Source organism: Rhinoderma darwinii, chromosome 12 (assembly GCF_050947455.1).
Source record: "Rhinoderma darwinii isolate aRhiDar2 chromosome 12, aRhiDar2.hap1, whole genome shotgun sequence".
In the NCBI taxonomy this organism is placed as follows: Eukaryota; Metazoa; Chordata; class Amphibia; order Anura; family Rhinodermatidae; genus Rhinoderma; species Rhinoderma darwinii.
Window position 1 is genome coordinate 47,417,707 of NC_134698.1, and position 18,425 is coordinate 47,436,131.

At 42.0% G+C, this 18,425-nt stretch overlaps 1 protein-coding gene across 1 annotated transcript in view; it reads right to left on the reverse strand.

Annotated features, from left to right (window-relative positions):
• Window positions 1–8,817: 8,817 nt before the first annotated feature.
• DPH6 (diphthamine biosynthesis 6) overlaps window positions 8,818–18,425 on the reverse strand; it is a 70,647-nt gene continuing 61,039 nt past the window's right edge. The window contains exon 15 of the mRNA XM_075844864.1: window positions 8,818–9,697. Coding sequence (XP_075700979.1) covers window positions 9,576–9,697 — 122 coding nt within the window. The 3' untranslated portion in view covers window positions 8,818–9,575. The remainder of the gene's footprint in view (window positions 9,698–18,425) is intronic.

The following is an 18,425-nucleotide window of genomic DNA, read 5'->3' on the forward strand; positions in this document are numbered from 1 at the left end:
CAGGGGCAACTCCTGAAGCGGAATCCCCATCCACAGCGTTGCCGACAATGACTGTCCATAAATGGACAGAGACGTCAGGGGCTTCTCTTCGAGTGGAATCCCCGAATCTGTGACCGGCGATTCCACTCCAGGAGAAGCCCCTGACGTCACTGTCCATAAATGAACAGAGATGTCAGGGGCTTCTCCTGGAGTGGTATCCCTGGTCACAACATCGGCAACTTTGTGGATGGGGATTCCGCTTCAAGAGTTGCTCCTGATGTCACTATCCATATATGGTGTGAGAGGAGGTAGAATAAAAATATATATGTATTTTTTAAAAATATATATTTTTTGGAATACTTCCCTAGCGCTGTCTCTTTGCAAAGAAGGTATATGCAAATAATTGTAGCAATCAGTCCATGTGAGGCAGGAAGAAAAATAGTATATGTTTAAATGAAAATAAGCTACGTGTTACGAGATCAGACCGACCTCTTCATCAGACTAAAAGACATGTTTTTTATTTTCAATTAAACAAATAGCATTTACCTCCTGCCTCACATGGACTGATTACTACAATCATTTGTATACACCTTCGTTGCAAAAAGGCAGTGCTGGGGAAGTATTCTCCTACTCTGACAAGCGCAAGAGGGTGTTGTGCCCCCGCCTTGTGGTAAGCATATTTATTATCCCCAAGCCCCTATTTGCTTTTCTTTTGTGATGATGCATTACGTGCGCTGGGCGTTCTCTTTTTTCGTTCCCTCATACTCTAGATACTGTTCATATATGGACGGAGACATCAAGCACTCCATCCAGGAGCGGAATCCCCGGCCACATGGGGATTCTGCTCCTTCAGGGAGCTACAGTGGCGCCATCTACAGGAGGGGGGGGGGTGCTATCTACAAGGGGGTGTCTGGGACTACCTATAAGGGGGCTGTGTGGCACTACCTACAACGGGGCTGTGTGGCACTATCTACAGGACGCTGTGTGGCACTATCTACTGGGGGCATCTGTGAGTGGCGGGCTGATGCTCATTTTACTGTGAGTGGGGGGCTGATGGTCTTCAAGTTGATTCCACCTCTGACTTCCAATTGAAATTAATAGGAGGTAGAAAATACTGTAGCGTGCGAGCGGGTGACCTGAAGAGCGATGGGAAAGGGGATAAGGCATAGGCCCACAAATTTGGCAGTCGGCTCGGCTCTCAGTGTGGACCACGATGGCCAACAGGCCTTCGCTTTCTCTCAGGGCCCGCTCACAGCTAGTGATGAGGGGGCTTGTACTGGGTAATGAGGATGACAGTCTCTTGATATCCCCCGGGACACTCCCTGTGTCTGCTCCTGTCCTGATGTTTTGGGGGTGTCCTTGGTGTTATGGGTGCAAAATAAGACAGGAGGCTGAAGAGTGGCAGTATAACAGGCTCGCTCGCGGCACAATTGACTAGTTTTCCACATAACATGGCGGTTACATTCTTCCTTACGACTTGGAGGCACAATTCTTACTATAGACTCAATCCTTATAATACGATGAAGCGCCAGATGCAGGAGCGGGGGACCCTCCCTCTGCTTCCCTTGTGGCTTCCTACCCTTGTCAATTCAGTGGGACGATAAAATATCTGTCCATGAATGCAGCTTTCTGTTCCTGTGTAATGGCTCTCAGCCTGTCGGTAAGGGTAGTAAACATGTATAGGTGAAGGATGAGACTCACCAACTTGATGAGGTGACATTGCTCACAGTCCACAGAATGGATTCCTGTTACTCTCAATAGATGTCAGAAGATTTCCTTCTCTTAAGACTTTCCTTATTTCCTGCAAGCTTTACTATGGTCTGATGATGAGGGCAGCCTGTCTCTGGATCCAAGATGGATGGACCCAGGTACCACTCTCCTCCTTACTAACCGACTCCAACTGCCACTGGACCCCCCCCCCCCCCCATATGTCCTAAGCTCCTCCCACCTTCTGGAAACTTCCCAGTCCAAGCCACTCCTGCATAGGCTGTAACACTGTGCATTGTAACTTGTTATTTTAAAGTGACAGTACCTAAAAGTGCTATAATGTCATAAAATACATTTACAACACATTATATCACAAGTAATGTCTTGGGGGACATGACAATACCTGCGGTGCTTGTTTGGAGAGCTTCTTTGCCTGCGTCTATTTGCCTGCACTAGTTTCAACGGCTAAAAAAAAAGCAAAAAAAAAAAAGTCAAATAACGCTGTCAATTAAAAATCTGCCTCAATATACCTGAAGGAATTTTGAGGCAGATTTTTTGTGCCTTACAAAAAACGCTGTGTGAACATAACCTTAGGCCTTATTCACACGAATGTGTGCTTTTTGCGATTTTCACGCATATGCCATCCTTATGACATGCGGTTTTGATGTTTAGAAAAAGAAATGAAGGAAGTGGTTTTATTTTTTCCTTCATTTCTTGATCTACTGTTGCGTGAATCACGCACGACACACGGAAGTGCTTCCGTGTGCTGTGCGTGATTTTCACCCACTCATTGACTTCAATATAGGACATGTCGTGAGTATAGGACATGTCGTGAGTTATACGGACACACGCTGCGTGAAAATCACGGAATGTCTGAACGACCCCATTGACTAACACAGGTCTGTGCGACGCGCGTGATTTTCACGCGCGTATCACGGACGTTAAACACGTTCGTGTGAATAAGGCCTAACAGTGTAATGCTTGTTTTAAGCGGTTTTCTGTCTTTCTCAAAACAATTTTTGGTAGGGGTGCCCTGAGGAATTTTTTCCCCAGTGGTGCCTGGAGTCCGAAAAGGTTGGGAAACTCTGTACTAGGGTACAGGATCACGCCGGTCTACGCAAGGATTCCATCGTCGGCGTTGTGGAGCAGCTCAGTTCGGTGTGGAAACGGGGCCTAGGTGAGTACCATTTTTTTTTGGGGGGGGGGCAGTCTACATGGGGGTGTGGGGGGCTATATGGCACTGTCTACATGGGTCAGGTGGGGGGGCTGTATGGCACTGTCTACAAGGAGGAGGTGGGGGAATATGACACTGTCTAGAGGCTGTATGGCACAATCTACAGGGGGTATTATCTACAAGGGGGGGGTGTGGCAGCCAGGGGAGGGGGGCATTACACTATGTGGAGGCCTCTAAGCAGACATACTGTGTAGGGGCATTACAGAGGGCAATATACTGTGCGTGGCACTTATAGGGCATAATACTGTGTGGGCACAGTAAGAGGACAAAATACTGTCCTTGAAGGCGTTATAATATATTATACTATATGGGGGGCATTATACTGAGTGGGGGCACTATAATGTGGTGAGGGCATTATACTTTTTTCAAGGGGCATTTTTTTTATGATGTGGGTAGGGCGCCGAAAGATAATTTCGCACCGTACCCCATCTATCCTAAAGCTGGCCCTGTTTGTGACTAATAATATTGCAGCACATGCATCTGGTAGTGTCGCATCTGCAGCTGCCTGGGGATTACACACGAATTGTATACAAAGTTAGGGACAATGTACAGTTGCTGTCATTTTATTCATTTTCAGTTTGGTTTTTCTTTTATTTGATCTACATAATATATATGTGTTGATAATTCTGTCATTTGTATTGCAATGCTGGTATAGCAGAAAAAGGAGTCACCGCGGGCGCTGCTGCACTTCAATGGAACCAAAATGCTTGGAAGGTTCAGATCGTTGGTAATAATGTACGGAAGAGTGTAAGAATAAATGGAATTTATTAATAATATGACTATTTTGTCATATTATTAATAAATTCCATTTATTCTTACACTCTTCCGTACATTATTACCAACGATCTGAACCTTCCAAGCATTTTGGTTCCATTGAAGTGCAGCAGCGCCCGCGGTGACTCCTTTTTCTGCTATACCAGCATAACCTTCGCGGTCGTTCATTTGAATCACCGGTCCCGAGTCCTGGCAGCAGCTGTACCTTTATCCTTTATTGCCTTCTACCATCCGTTACCAGGTGAGTACCACTCTTCTTGTACACCACTCCATACCTGGGTAACCTGCACTATGTGGCGCCGTGTTTTTTGCTTTTTCTCATTTGTATTGCAAGTCAGACTGGCCCAATATGTCCTTTTAACCTCTGACCCCCTCCCCCACCAGGTTTGGTGTTTTTTGTTTTGTTTTATAAAACCGCCACCGCTGCAACTCTTGATGTGTGTTCTGATCGGCCTTATTCACACGGACGTGTCCATATTGCGCGCGCAAAAAGTTCAGTGTGTCTTCAGCATATGATGCGTGGCTGCGTGATTTTCGCGCAGCCGGCATAATTATGACACTCTGTTTTTATGTTTGCAAACAGAAAAGCATGTGGTGCTTTTTTGTTTTCATTCATTTATTTGACTGCTGTTACACAAATTACACGCGGCACCCGGAAGTGCTTCCGGGTGTCGAGCGCGATTTGCACACACCCATTGACTTCAATGGGTGCGTGCAGCCCGAAACAGTGGCAAATATAGGATATCATGAGTTTAACGCAGCGCAGATACACTGCGTGAAATTCACTGGCAGTCTGAATGGCCCCATTCATTAACATAGGTCCGTGCGACGCTCGTGAAAATCACGCGCATAGCACGGACGTATAACACGTTCATGTGAATAAGGCCTTAGGAAACGCTCGGTACGATTTCAAAACACGTAGCTGTTTACTGTTTGCTGAACTTTTAATAAACACATATTTATCTATACTTGGATCTACATCATTTGCTCCTGAGGATTCCCCTCTCCCTAACTAAAAGCTCCCTCTATAACTTGGAGAATTACCTTGTGGGAATAGATGGCTGGGACAGCGCTTACAACAAAGGATATCCAATTATTTTTTTATCATTTCACTGCATTGAATACTGACTGAGCCCTGGCGGCCCTGTTACGGATCATCAGCAGCATCAGCCCCCCTCTCTCTACAGATATACACGTGATGATGTTGTGCTCTTAGCACAACACTTTCAGGTAAGCACATCTGCCTTTCTCAGTGTTCTCACACATCTCCACAGTTGAAGCTCTATGTTCCGCCTGGCGTTTGTCTTTATTCTTGTTTTTTCCCTAAATAGCTCTCTGCATCCTGGCCTCCAGTCATGATGTGTCATGTAGACACGTGATTGGCTGCAGAGGTCACATCTGATGACGTCATTGCTGAAGGTCAGAATGCAGGGACCAGTGAGGTACCAGGCTAGTGTTACCAAGGACGCATCAGAGGATTGGGAAGGTGAGTATACAGATTTATTTATATTTTGCCAATCCTCAATGGAAAATCACAAGCCACTCTGCATCAACATATGTGAGATGTGGTGCGGAGAATCGATGCCCACCTCTCCACCAGGAGCAGGGCGCATTCTTGGGATCACTGGGGATACAAAAAGTTGGGGGTGGGGGCCTAACAACTATGTTATTACTGGAAAAGCCCCTTCCACACAAATCCTTCTATGTTCACTGCTTAGCAATGGATGTCATGGCAGTGGGAGACAAAATGGGTTCTCCACGCTCTTGTGAAATTTGTTTGCAGTACCAGAATTTACTGTCCCAGCTGCCAGGGGGAGGAAGATGATGGTGGCTGGATCCAGCCCTAGAGAGTGGATTGTGCGGAACATATTTTTTTTCCTTCATACCGCAGTTTTGGGGAGGTGGGGGACCCAGTGGGAGTGACCGGGGACATTTAAAATGTAGTAACTGATTTATACCTGCTATTCACTTTTCTACCAGTGGAGGTCACCAGAGGTATACAAATCAAATTATGTGTACAGAAACTATAAAACTCCACAAAATATCTACAAAACCAAATATCAGTGAAAAGAAACGTTAACATCTATTTCCACTGGACAACGTGGATTTCCATCTGTTTTTATCTTGCAGTATAAAAACAACCTATTGGCTCTTTATAGATTGTTTTCTCAGGCCTTCTATAGCCGCACCACAGAACATGTCATGGAGGATTCCACAAATGTCCAGCCCTTCTAATATCTTCACTCAGTGAAACCAGATTTACAAAAGACATTTACAGCATTCTGCTCTGTAGTCACCACCTGGACTTAGCAGAGAGGTCCCCACAGCGGTCATTTCCTCCAGACTGATTCTTGTGCAGTGACCTTTTTCTAGACTCACGCAATGCTTTAAGTCAGTACCATGAGTAATGTGCACAGTCCTTAAGGTGTTGACTGGACCCCATTTGGAGACATGGCTGGATTACCCACCAGGCAAAACAGGTAACTAGTGCCTGCAGATATAAATGGCCTAAACACAGAGAGCGACAGTATTGACCTATACCAAGTGCAACAATACAAATTCCAGGGACACTGCTGAAATAAAGATTTTTAAAAGTTCTTCTTGTGTAAGTTAAGAAGCTGAATATAATATTGCATACTGTACTTCTATGAAAGCCATCACTGAAGAGGACTGCTTTGAGAGGTAGAATAAGAAATAAGTTAGGGCTGCGTTATTTATAGCTCCAAAAGTGGGTGAAGATGATCTCAAAAGATCGACATCAGGATTTCTCAACTTCTCTAAGCCAAGTATCCCCCAGGCTACAATCGATCACAATTTAAAATGAAATTTCAGCATATTATTGTGCAGCCTCCATTACGTACTGATGCCGTCACCTTGTCTCACTCGTTTAACTCTGTAGGGTGTAGTCCGGTAAAGTCTCAGCCCCCGACCAGACTGCCTCCTTTTCCATCGGACAAAAAAATTATAATTAAAAATAAGCATTTTGGCAGTACATTTATTAAGTTTTATTAACTTTTTGGGGAAGTGGAAAACCCCCAGCAATTTGGCTATCGTTTTTTGCATGTCAAGCTTACGCCGTTCACCTTGTGGCATAAATAATGTGTTACCTTTTATACTTTGGGTCAGTAGCGATACCAAATGGATATATTTTTTTTGTTTTACTACTTTTGCACAATAAAAACTCTTTTAAATATAAATAATTTGTATTTATGTGGCCGCATTCCAAGAGCCATTACTTTTTTACTTTTCCATCAACGTAGCCATATGTGGGCTTGTATTTTGCGGGACGAGATAAAGTTTTCATTGGTACCATTTTGGGGTACGTGGGACTTATTAATTAAAAGGCTATGTAAACCTTGGAAGTCAAGTTTGTTTCTTTTAAAAAATCAATGTTTTATTTGTTTAAAATGTTGAATTGGGTTTTATAATTATTTTTTATTTTATTTAAGTTTTTCAGATACAAGCTGTATCTTGCTGTCTAAGCCGAATCCGTCAGGTCTGCAGGACTGACGACTTTGGTGAACGCTGGTCCTGCGTGTTTCTGACATGCAGGATCCATCTTTTATCGATCATATCTACGTTCATAAACATTAGATACATTAGACACACGCAGGACCAGATGCCCCGGGAGCCGCCAGTCCCGCTGAACTGACGGATTTGACTTTGACTGCAAGACATAACTTCTATGTATCCCGGATTTTTTAATTGGGTGTTATTTGGGTTGAAAATAAAAATCATTTTTGATATAGCTCCTATATATCCCTGATATGCTTTCGGAAGGTGTACTTAACTTTTTTTTGGGGAGCGGGTGGGGGGAGCCTCTTTTTTTTTTTTTGTTGTTTTTTTTGTACGGCATTCACCATATGGTTTATATAACATGTTAACTTTATTGTTCGGGTCGTCACATTGGCGAATGGTTTTATTTTATTTTTACATTTATTATTTTTTTTAGTCCCACTAGGGGACTTCACATTGTTTGATCGCTGATATAATGCTGTAGTTTACTCAGTATACCAACGTATAATTGCCGGTCAGTGTAAAACTGACAGGCAATCTATGCAGTCACAGCAAGGATCCCATGGTGATCGCACGGACACAGCTGATGATCCCGCGCAAACAAAATTACATGCCTGTAAGTCATATTGTAGTAACTAACGCTCGAGGATGACGTAATGTATTCCCACTTTATGAAAACTTAGTCTACATCATTCAAGGGTGGTTTCTGCCATCCTCTGGATCAACTGGGGTTTGTAAGTATAAAAGCTATTGATGTTGATAACCTTATGTCTTTTTTCAACTCACTAACTATGCAGTGAAAATTCACGTGCAATTTGTATTATAATTTTTTCGTGAGTGGAGAAACTGGGGAATCAGCAGATGTATTTTACATAAGCAGCAACTTATTATTGTAATCTCTCTTAAGCTCGATCTCCTAACACACAGACACCTGAAATGTCATTACCATCACTTGAGATGATATAAAAGACCGTGTCCTGTACATGCCATTCGCTTGTAACATTGCATTACATATCTGTTTTACTCAGTGTTGCCCTCATGTGGTCAAATGGAATCATGGAATCATGCCACAGAATTAGAAAATGACTTGTAAAGCATTTGTCTTTTTCTTGTAATGCATTGACAGATGCGATACACAGGTATTCTAGACTGGAAACGTGTTCTACAAATAATTTCATGCAGTATAAAAAAAAAAAAAACACATTCATTCTGATACTTATGTACTACAGGTATGTACAATAGAGCTGGTTCACAGTGGCTGACGGTATGAGGATCCATTCACCAATAGAACAGCCTAAAAGATGGAAAATTTTCTTATGTGTAGCTGGGTCCCCGATCTGAAGAGTTCTCAGTTATTTTCTTCTCCTGCAAAGTACAGTGGGAAAGGGGGAAAAACAAACATTTCCTGGTACCTACTGCAACTTAGCTCATTGCAATATTATAATGCCAGTGGCAGAGTCCATAGAGGTCTTATATCCTATAAAGCCGAAGAGAAGTAAACCGGCTTATCTGGACCATGCCTTAAACCTGAAACGCAATGAATATGAAAATACTACTATTGAACTATGAAAAGCAAAAAATTAACTGAGAACTAGATTGACTGGGAATAAATCTTAGGTGTTCTTTAAACGCTTGGAAAAAAAACCCTAGTACCAATACAGGCGGAAATTAAAGAAAGAAAGCAAGATGAATTCCTGTGGGACAAACGCGATTTTGAAATGGACAAGGTTTTCCAATGGTCCGCTGTGCGACCAAAAAGGAAGAATCGTCCGAAGAACATGGATGCCAGTCAATACTGGTCAAGGGAGGTGCCTATTGGGCTCCGAGGCACGATTTGTACTCCGTCCAAACTCCAAAGGACTATTAATCCAGACATTGCCGACCCATACCTCTTCACTTTGCAGTTATACTGTACCCTTACATTGCCCCTGAACTGATTTTCTATGATAATGGCTAAGTAAAACGTAGCATTATTAGCTACGATTGTTTTTTGAATGGGCACCTTAACATGTATCCATATGGGAGGCTGTAGCCTATGCATGCTGCCTGTCTTCTCTACCTTGACTCCTCTGTGAGCCCAGGTGGAGTTAGATTAAAAACAGCAATGAGCCAATAATAAAGTTCTTCATACAAATATATAGTAAAGAGCGATAATGAACAATTCAATTAGTGAGTCAGAGTCAACAGCTTCTTGGTGGAGAATAGAGATTATTGTATAACAAACAGTCCAACAACATATAAATCCAGAGTAATGGAATTATGACACCGATATCTTCTAGAATCCTTTAGTGCAGCGTTTTCCAACCGCCCCGTGCACATAGAGGAGGGAGATGTCCACGGAGACTAGGATGTCCCTTCCATAGGCTCAAGAGCTGAGCCAGATAGACAGGTGCAGATGTTCTGAACATATGGACAACTCTATTACAGGCACGAAGACCAGGCAGGGGGAATTCTCACCCCAAACTTCTCTCAGAATCTCTGGCAACTCTGCAAAAGACACAGAAAAGAAAGCACACCGTTAAATCCAGACATTCTCTACATATACTGTACAACCATAAAGATTAAGTGCTCCTATAATCCCAAATTATCTGCAACTCTGACATTGTGTGAAGTATTTTATTCTATTCCTTTGTCTCTTCGTTTTATCTATCCCTTGACAAGCTGGATGACAACCACCAGCTTTCCCAAACTCCTGAATGACAAGATCTAACTAGCCATTTCCTGCTATCATTTGTTTCTCAGAAACAGATAGGACTAAGAATAGAATAGTCATGTCCTTAAATATACAGGTAATTTTCTGGTTTCCATGGGAAATGCTCTAAAGTTAGATATAGGTGAATATAAAGGCTATTCCGGTTCAGCAAAAGAGGTTATTCTTTGTATAGTGAACGATTATAGAATTTTCCAATATACTTTATCAAATCCTCAGTTTTAACCCCTTAAAGAGGCTCTGTCACCAGATTATAAAAGTGCCCTCTCTTGTACATAATGATCGGCGCTGTAATGTAGATAACAGCGGTTTTTATTTTGAAAAACGATGATTTTTGAGCAAGTTATGAGCAATTTTAGATTTCTGCTAGTTTCTTAATGACCAACTGAGTGTTTTTACTTTTTACCGACTGGGCGTTGTACAGAGGAGTGTATGACGCTGACCAATCAGCGACCAATTAGCGTCATACACTTCTCATTGTTCCAACCCATGACGCAGCCTAGTTTTGGCCTTAACGATCAGAGCCCATTTTTCAAATCTGACAAGTTTCACTTTATGTGGTAATAACTTCGGAATGCTTAAACCTATCCAAGCGATTCTGAGAGTGTTTTCTCGTGAGACATTGGGCTTTATGTTAGCGGTAAAATTTTTAAAATTGTTTAATTGTGAAAAATAGCAAAATTTTGAGAAAATATGGAAAGAATAGCATTTTTCTGAATTTAAATGCATCTGCTTGTAAGACAGATGGTTATCCCACCCAAAATAGTTACTAGTTCACATTTTCCATATGTCTACTATATGTTGGCATAATTTTTTTGAACATTCTTTTATTTTCTAGGACGTTACAAGGCTTAGAACATAAGCAGCAATTTCTCATATTTCGAAAAAAAAAATCAAAAGCCTCCTTTTTTTTTTTAGGTACCAGTTCAGTTCTTAAGTTGCTTTAAGGAGCCTATATTTTAGAAACCCCAAGAAAACACCGAATTTTAGAAACTAGACCCCTCAAATTATTCAAAACAGCATTTAGAAAGTTTATTAACCCTTTAGGTGTTACACAGGAATTTAAAGCAAAGTAGAGGTGAAATTTACAAATGTCTTTTTTGTCAGAAAATCCTTTTTATTAAATTTTTTTTCTGTAAAACAGAAGGTTTTTACCAGAGAAACGCATCTCAATACATATTGCCAAGATTCTGCAGTTGAGAAATATCCCACATGTGGCCCTAGTGTGGTAATGGACCGAAGCACCGGCCTCAGAAGTAAAGGAGCAACTAGTGGATTTTGAGGCATCCTTTTTATTAGGCACCATGTCCGGTTTGAAGAGGTCTTGTGGTGCCAAAACTGTGGAAACTCCCTAAAAGTGACCCTATTTGGCAAACTACACCCATCAAGGATCTTATCGAGGGGTAAAGTGGGTATTTAGACCCCACAGGTTCTTTGCTGCATTTTGTGGAATTTGGCTGTGCAATTGAAAATCACATTTTTCCAATAAAAGATACAAATTTTTACGGTGAATAAAGGAGAAAAAGCACACCAACATTTGTAAAGCAATTTCTCCCGATTACAGCAATACCCCATATGTGATCATAAACTGCTGGTTGGACAAATGGCAGCGCTCAGAAAGGCAGGAGCGCTATTTGGCATGTAGATTTTGCTGGATTGGTTTCTGGGCGCCATGTCGCATTTGCAGAGCTTCTGAGTTACCAGTACAGGGGAAGACCCTTAAAAGTGACCCTATTTTGGAAACTAGACCCCTTGAGGAATTCATTGTAGTTTTCATGGGGTGCATGCCACTTTTTTATCAGTTTTTATTCTATTTTTTTTAAGAGGCGTGGTGGCTAAAAAACAGCAATTCTACTATTGTTTTTTTTATAGCGTTCACCGTGCGCTATAAATGAAATATTCACTTTATTCTGCGTGGTGATACGATTACGGCGATACCATATGTTTATAGTTTATGTCTTATGGCGTTTTATTATAAAAAGTATTTTATTGTGCAATCAATTACTTGGTGTTGCCTTAGTCTAAGAGATTTAACTTTTATTTTTCCATCAAGAAAGCCGTGCGAGGACTTGTTTTTTGCATAACGAACTGCAGTTTCGATTAGTACCATCTTTAGGTACATGCGACTTTTTGATCTCTTTTTATTCTATTTTTTGGGAGGTGAAGTGACCAAAAAAATTTTGATTCTGGTATGGTTTATTATCATTCTTTTATGGCGTTCATCGCACGGGATAAATAACAAAATACTTTTTTAGTTCAGGCCGTTACGGATGCGGCGATACCAATTATGTAAATTTTATTTCTTTATTTATTTTAATAATAAAGGGCTGATAAGGGAAAAAGGGGGATTTTTACTTTTATTACATATAAACTTTTATTTTTACACAACTTTTTTTATTGTGTCCCACTAGGGGACTTGAAGGCAGACGGCCCTGATCGCAATTCTAATACACCACAAGCATAGTGGGTCCTGACTATCATGTAGCGGGCCGACGATGGTGGTTTAACCCCTAAGAAGCCGCGATCGCTATTGAACGCAGCCGTTAAGGGGTTAATCAGCGCGGACACTGCGATCGGTCCCCGCTGAAGGAGCTGCGGCATCTGCTGTACGAAACAGCAGTTGTCATAGCTCTGTCTGTATCGGGAGGACGGCCGAAATGGCCGATCCTCCCATGACGTACTATTAGGTCATGCAGCGTGAACGATGCACTTACCATAACCTAATAGTCCATCGAGGAGCAGGAAGGGGTTAAAAGATCTCTGCTTGCGGTCATTCAAGAGGAACCTTCATTGATTACTTCCAGTGGCTATTAACCCCTTGCCGCACCATGATGAAACTGTATGTGGTGGCATGGGGAGAGAAGTATGAAGTGGAGTCACAGAAACCCATTGCAATACACAGCTGACACCCCGTGCTAACGGCCGGGATTGGAGATAACTCCGATCCCAGCCATTTAACAACTTAGATGCCGCGATCAATAGTAAGCACGGCATATAAAAAGCTGTTAGAAAGAGGGGGTGGCCCTCTCTGACAGCCCACTGCTACCCCCACAACGCAAATGAGAGGTGCCAATGGTTATCATGCTAGAGGGCTTAAGGGCCGGTAAATTTTGTAAAAATATTTTAAAATACTTAGTGTATGCTTACACAGGGCTGATACGCTACGTAAAAGTATACAGCGTATCCGTCCTATAACCCCTGGGCATTCCAAATTGTGTTGCAGCTTTTCGGGCGGAATCTCCATAGCGGAACAATGGTTAAAAAAATACGTTTATACTTACCCCGTTCTTTGTTGTCGTAGCGACGCTTTCTACGGTTATCGTCCAGGCCGGCCTCCTGGGATGACACCGCAGCCCTTGTGACTGTTACAGCACATAGGATGAAATGTCATCCCATGAGGCAGGCCTGGACGAGAACAGAAAAAAGCATCGCTATGGCAACGGAGAACACGCTAAGTATTAATCTTTTATTAATTTTATCCGAGTTGCGATTTTTGCCGCAAAAATCGCAACATTTGCTATAGGCCACAGGTTTTATCTCCCCATTGAATTAATTGTAGAAAACCTGCAACAAAAAAAGCATTGATTCTGCAGCATAAATTGACGTGCAATTTATAAACAGTTTTTTTGGCTGATTTTTTCTGCAGTGCATGGATGAGACACTCTGCTGCTACCCATGTTTCCCCATAAATGATGTAAAAATAAAAAAAAAGTAAACATAATTGGTCTCGCCGCGTCTCTAAAAGTCCAAACTATTAAAATATCACTAACTGTGTTTAACACGTGTGGTGAACGCGGATAGGAAAAAAAAATATTCCCAATGTCAGAACTGTTTTGTTTGGTCACTCCCCCCCCCAAAAAAATGGAATAGAAAGTGATCACAAAAAGCGTATGCACCACGTGCAAAAAGACGCTTTATCGATAGAAAAATAAAAAAAACTCAGAACATGGCGACGCAAAAGATTTATTTATTTTTTTAACAATTGTTTTTTTCTCTAGAAAGGTAGTACATCATAAAAAAAAAATGGTTGAGGCGCCGTGGGCGCTGGCAGCTAAATTGGTTGTGACTTTTGAATCAACTCCTCAAAAATGAATGGCAAACCTTTGTTGTTGATTGAATATACTGACAAAAAAAAACTACCGATCATCAGCATCTGAGAAGCCACTTCAAAAGTGACAACCAATATGAATGCTATTCTGTTCTCTCTTTTGTAAATAGGAGTTCAATTGAATAGTAATTTGCCAATATCTCTAAGTAAATTAGACATAATCGTCAATATTGAGGGAGCTGTATCAAAACTGGTGCAAAGGAAAAGTAGAGTAGTTGCCCATAGCAACCAATCAGGTGGCTGCTCTCATTTTTCAAATGGCCTTTGAAAAATCGCAAGAGAAATTTGATTGGCTGCTATTTGTAATAATTTCACTTTTGCCGTGTAGTAGTTTGGATAAATCTCCCCCATTGACTGCTGTTCTAACTTACGAAGAAGTGGTCCAAATATCGTCGGCACAGCAATGCAGGCAGTAGAGTACTTTATTTTAAAAAAATACACCTCTGCTAGGGGCTAGGTGGGAACAGGCAAGGGAATTAATGACTCTCTTAAAGTTCATCTGTAATAAGTCACTCAACATTGCACCTTTTCTAGCCATATGGCTATTCCTGATGCATGGGAGTGACCATATATTTCTTAGCCGCAGAAAAGGCCCCAACAGTTGAAATATGGCCGAAGAGAGAGAGGGAAGAGACACAATGTTCAGCAGCCCCACTGACTCCTCTCTATAGAATTTACGGAGCTGGAGAAGCAGCAGAGTTCGCTGTGAAATGATAATCTCCTTAGAAAGAGGATTTTATGTTGTGCTTTATTAATTCAGGGCCTGATGGGGATATTAGCAGTTCTTGAAATTGCAAAGGCCCGGAGCACTGCAATTTGCTGAATCCCAAAATGTTCTAAATGAGCAGATAAACAGCAGCAATAATTGGGCTTTATTAAATCAAGGAGTCGTTCATTACAAGTTTCCCAGCTGTACCAGTGGAGGGAGGGGGGGGGGGGGAGAGGGCGAGAAGAGCGAAATGCATGTACTTGTAATGTAAATGTATGTGTGAATGAGGACCTCTCAAATACTCAACCCAAGCCACTACCATGCAGCGCTCCCCAGCTGGGAGGGGTGCAATGGTTAAACTCTAAAGCTGCCCATAGATATTAGGTTTTGGCAACAGATCCCGTAGGCTGGCAATTATCTAATAAAAGTTAAGAGGTTACTGTTCACCTATGGGACTATTTAAGGAAGACCCTCCATGTCACCACCGTAAGTTTGCATTTACATGTCTTTCCAAAATCATATGGTAATATATGTTCTCCGCTGCAGTTTTGCTTTCACTGAAGCACTACAGGAAAACCACAAGTAAAATTGGATTTGTGGTTTTCATTGCAGTTGTAGTTTTCCAAACAGAAGCTATAGTGGGAAGACCACAATAAAAGTGTTCCAAATACAACATGCACCAGTTTCTAAAAACCACAGCATGCCCTTAACCCCTTCCCGCTCCTTGACGTACTATTACGTCATGGCAGCTGTATCGTTCGCGCTCCATACCGTAATAGTACGTTTCGGCTGTCCTCCCGACACATACAGGAGCTGTGACGCTGCTGTCTTGTTCAGCAGCTGTCACAGCTCCTACAGTGGGGACCGATCGCTGTGTCCCCGCTGATTAACCCCTTAAAAGCCGCGTTCTATAGAGATCGCGGCTTTTTAGGGGTTAAGCTGCCATCGCCGGCCTGCTACGCGATAGCGGCCGGCGATGGTGACTATGGCAACCGGACACCAAACAATGGCGTCCGGCTATGCCATAGACGGAAGCCTAGTGGGTCCTGACAACGTCAGGACCCACTATGCTTGCTGTCAGTGAGTAGCTGACAGTTCTAATACACTGCACTACGCATGTAGTGCAGTGTATTAGAATAGCGATCAGGGCCTCCTGCCCTCATGTCCCCTAGTGGGACAAAGTAATAAAGTTAAAAAAAAAGTTTAAAAAAGATGTGTAAAAATAAGAAAATAAAAGATTTAAAAGTAATAAAAGTAAAAAATCCCCCTTTTTCCCTTATCAGTCCTTTATTATTAATAAAAATATATAAACAAACAAATAAACTATACATAATTGGTATCGCCGCGTCCGTAACGGCCTGAACTACAAAATTATTTCATTATTTATCCCGCACGGTGAACGCCGTAAAATAAAATAATAATAAACCGAACCACAATCACAATTCTTTGGTCACTTCACCTCCCAAAAAATGGAATAAAAAGAGATCAAAAAGTCGCATGTACCTAAAAATGGTACTGATCGAAACTACAGTTCGTTACGCAAAAAATAAGTCCTCGCACGGCTTTATTGATTGAAAAATAAAAACGTTATGGCTCTTAGAATAAGGTAACACAAAAAGTGAATGATTGTTTACAAAACGTATTTTATTGTGCAAACGCCATAAGACATAAAAAAAAACTATAAACATCTGGTATCGCCGTAATCGTATCGTATCGCCCCGCAGAATAAAGTGAATATGTCATTTATAGCGCACGGTGAACGCTGTAAAAAAAACGAAAAAAAAAAAACAATAGTACAATTGCTGGTTTTTAGTCACCACGCCACCTAAAAATAGAATAAAAACTGATCAAAAAGTCGCATGCACCCCATGAAAACTACAATGGATTCCTCAAGGGGTCTAGTTTCCAAATTGGGGTCACTTTTGGGGGGTTCCCAATGTTTTGGCACCACAAGACCTCTTCAAACCGGACATGGTGCCTAATAAAAAAAGAGGCTTCAAAGTCCACTAGGTGCTCCTTTGCTTCGGAGGCCGGTGCTTCAGTCCATTACCGCACTAGGGCCACATGTGGGATATTTCTCAAAACTGCAGAATCTGGGCAATACGTATTAAGTTGCGTTTCTCTGATAAATCCTTTTGTGTTATAAAAAAAATGGTATAAAGAGGATTTTCTGACAAAAAAAAAAATGTAAATTTCACCTCTACTTTGCTCTAAATTTTTGTGAAACACCTAAAGGGTTCATAAACTTTCTACATGCTGTTGTGAATACTTTGAGGGGTCTAGTTTCTAAAATGGGGTGTTTGATAGGGGTTTCTAATATATAGGCCCCTCAAAGCAACTTCAGAACTGAACTGGAACCTAAAAAAATAAATAAATGAGGCAATACTTCGCTTCTTACATTATACTGAGAATGAGCCGTGCCCACCCCGAGATGACCCCAGTTTTGACCGTTGGTATAAACGGAGACCCCTATTAGACCGTTCCAGTGTCCGGTTTTCCCAAGCATACACACCCGAGAAGTGTATTTCTATTGATGAGTCCCTGGTACATTTTAAAGGGAGGGTTCAATTCCGCGAGTACCTGCCGGGTAAGAGGGCAAGGTATGGCGTGAAGATGTATAAGCTGTGAGAGTGCATCAGGGTATACCTACAGGTTTAGGATATATGAAGGAAAGGCCACCCCCAAACCAGACTGCATCCTGGACTACAATAGGTACATGGGAGGGATTGACTTGTAAGATCAAGCCCTGAAGCCCTACAGCGCCATGCGGTGTGGTATAAGAATCTGGCCGGGCACATCATACAGATGGCATTGTACAATGCGTACATGCTACGTCGATATGCAGGCCAGACGGGAACTTTCCTGGAATTTCAAGAGGTGATTATCAAGAACCTAATCTTTAGGGACCAAGAAGGGGGGGCACCCAGTACTTCTGGAAGCGAGCCCACACGCATCGTACCAGGGCAACACTTTCCAGGAGAAGTTCCCCAAACTGGCAAGAAGGGAAAAAGTCAAAAGAGGTGCAAAGCCTGCTATAAGAGGGCGATAATGGATGACACAATATATCAATGTGACACGTGTCCCGAATAACCAGAGCTCTGTATGAAAGTGTTTTAAAATTTATAATACATCCCTTGGTTTATAATTTACCCCAATTTTACTTACCCTGATGCACTCCGCACAGCTTATCCCCCCTCGTCTTTCCCCTCTGAGCCCTGCTGTGTGCCCAGGCAGCTGATAACAGCCACATGTAGGGTATTGCCATACCCGGGAGAACCCACATTACAGTTTATGGGGTGTAGGTCTCCGGTCAAAATGCTCACTACACCTCTAGATGAATGCCTTAAGGGTGTAGTTTTTAAAACGGGGTCACTTCTTGCGGGTTTCAACTGTACTGGTACCTCAGGGGCTTCTGCATACATGACTTCGCACTAGAAAATCCCCAGTAGGCCAAATGGTGGTCCTTTCCTTCTGAGCCCTCCCATGGGCCCAAACGGCAGTTTATCACAACAAATGGGGTATTGCGGCACTCAGAACAAATTGCGCAACAGAATGGGGTATTTTGTTTCTTGTGAAAATAAGAAATTTTCAGCCAAAACTACATATTATTTGAAAAAAATAATTTTGTTTTCATTCCCAGCCCAATTCAAATAAGTTCTGTGAAAAAACTATGGGGTCAAAATGGTCA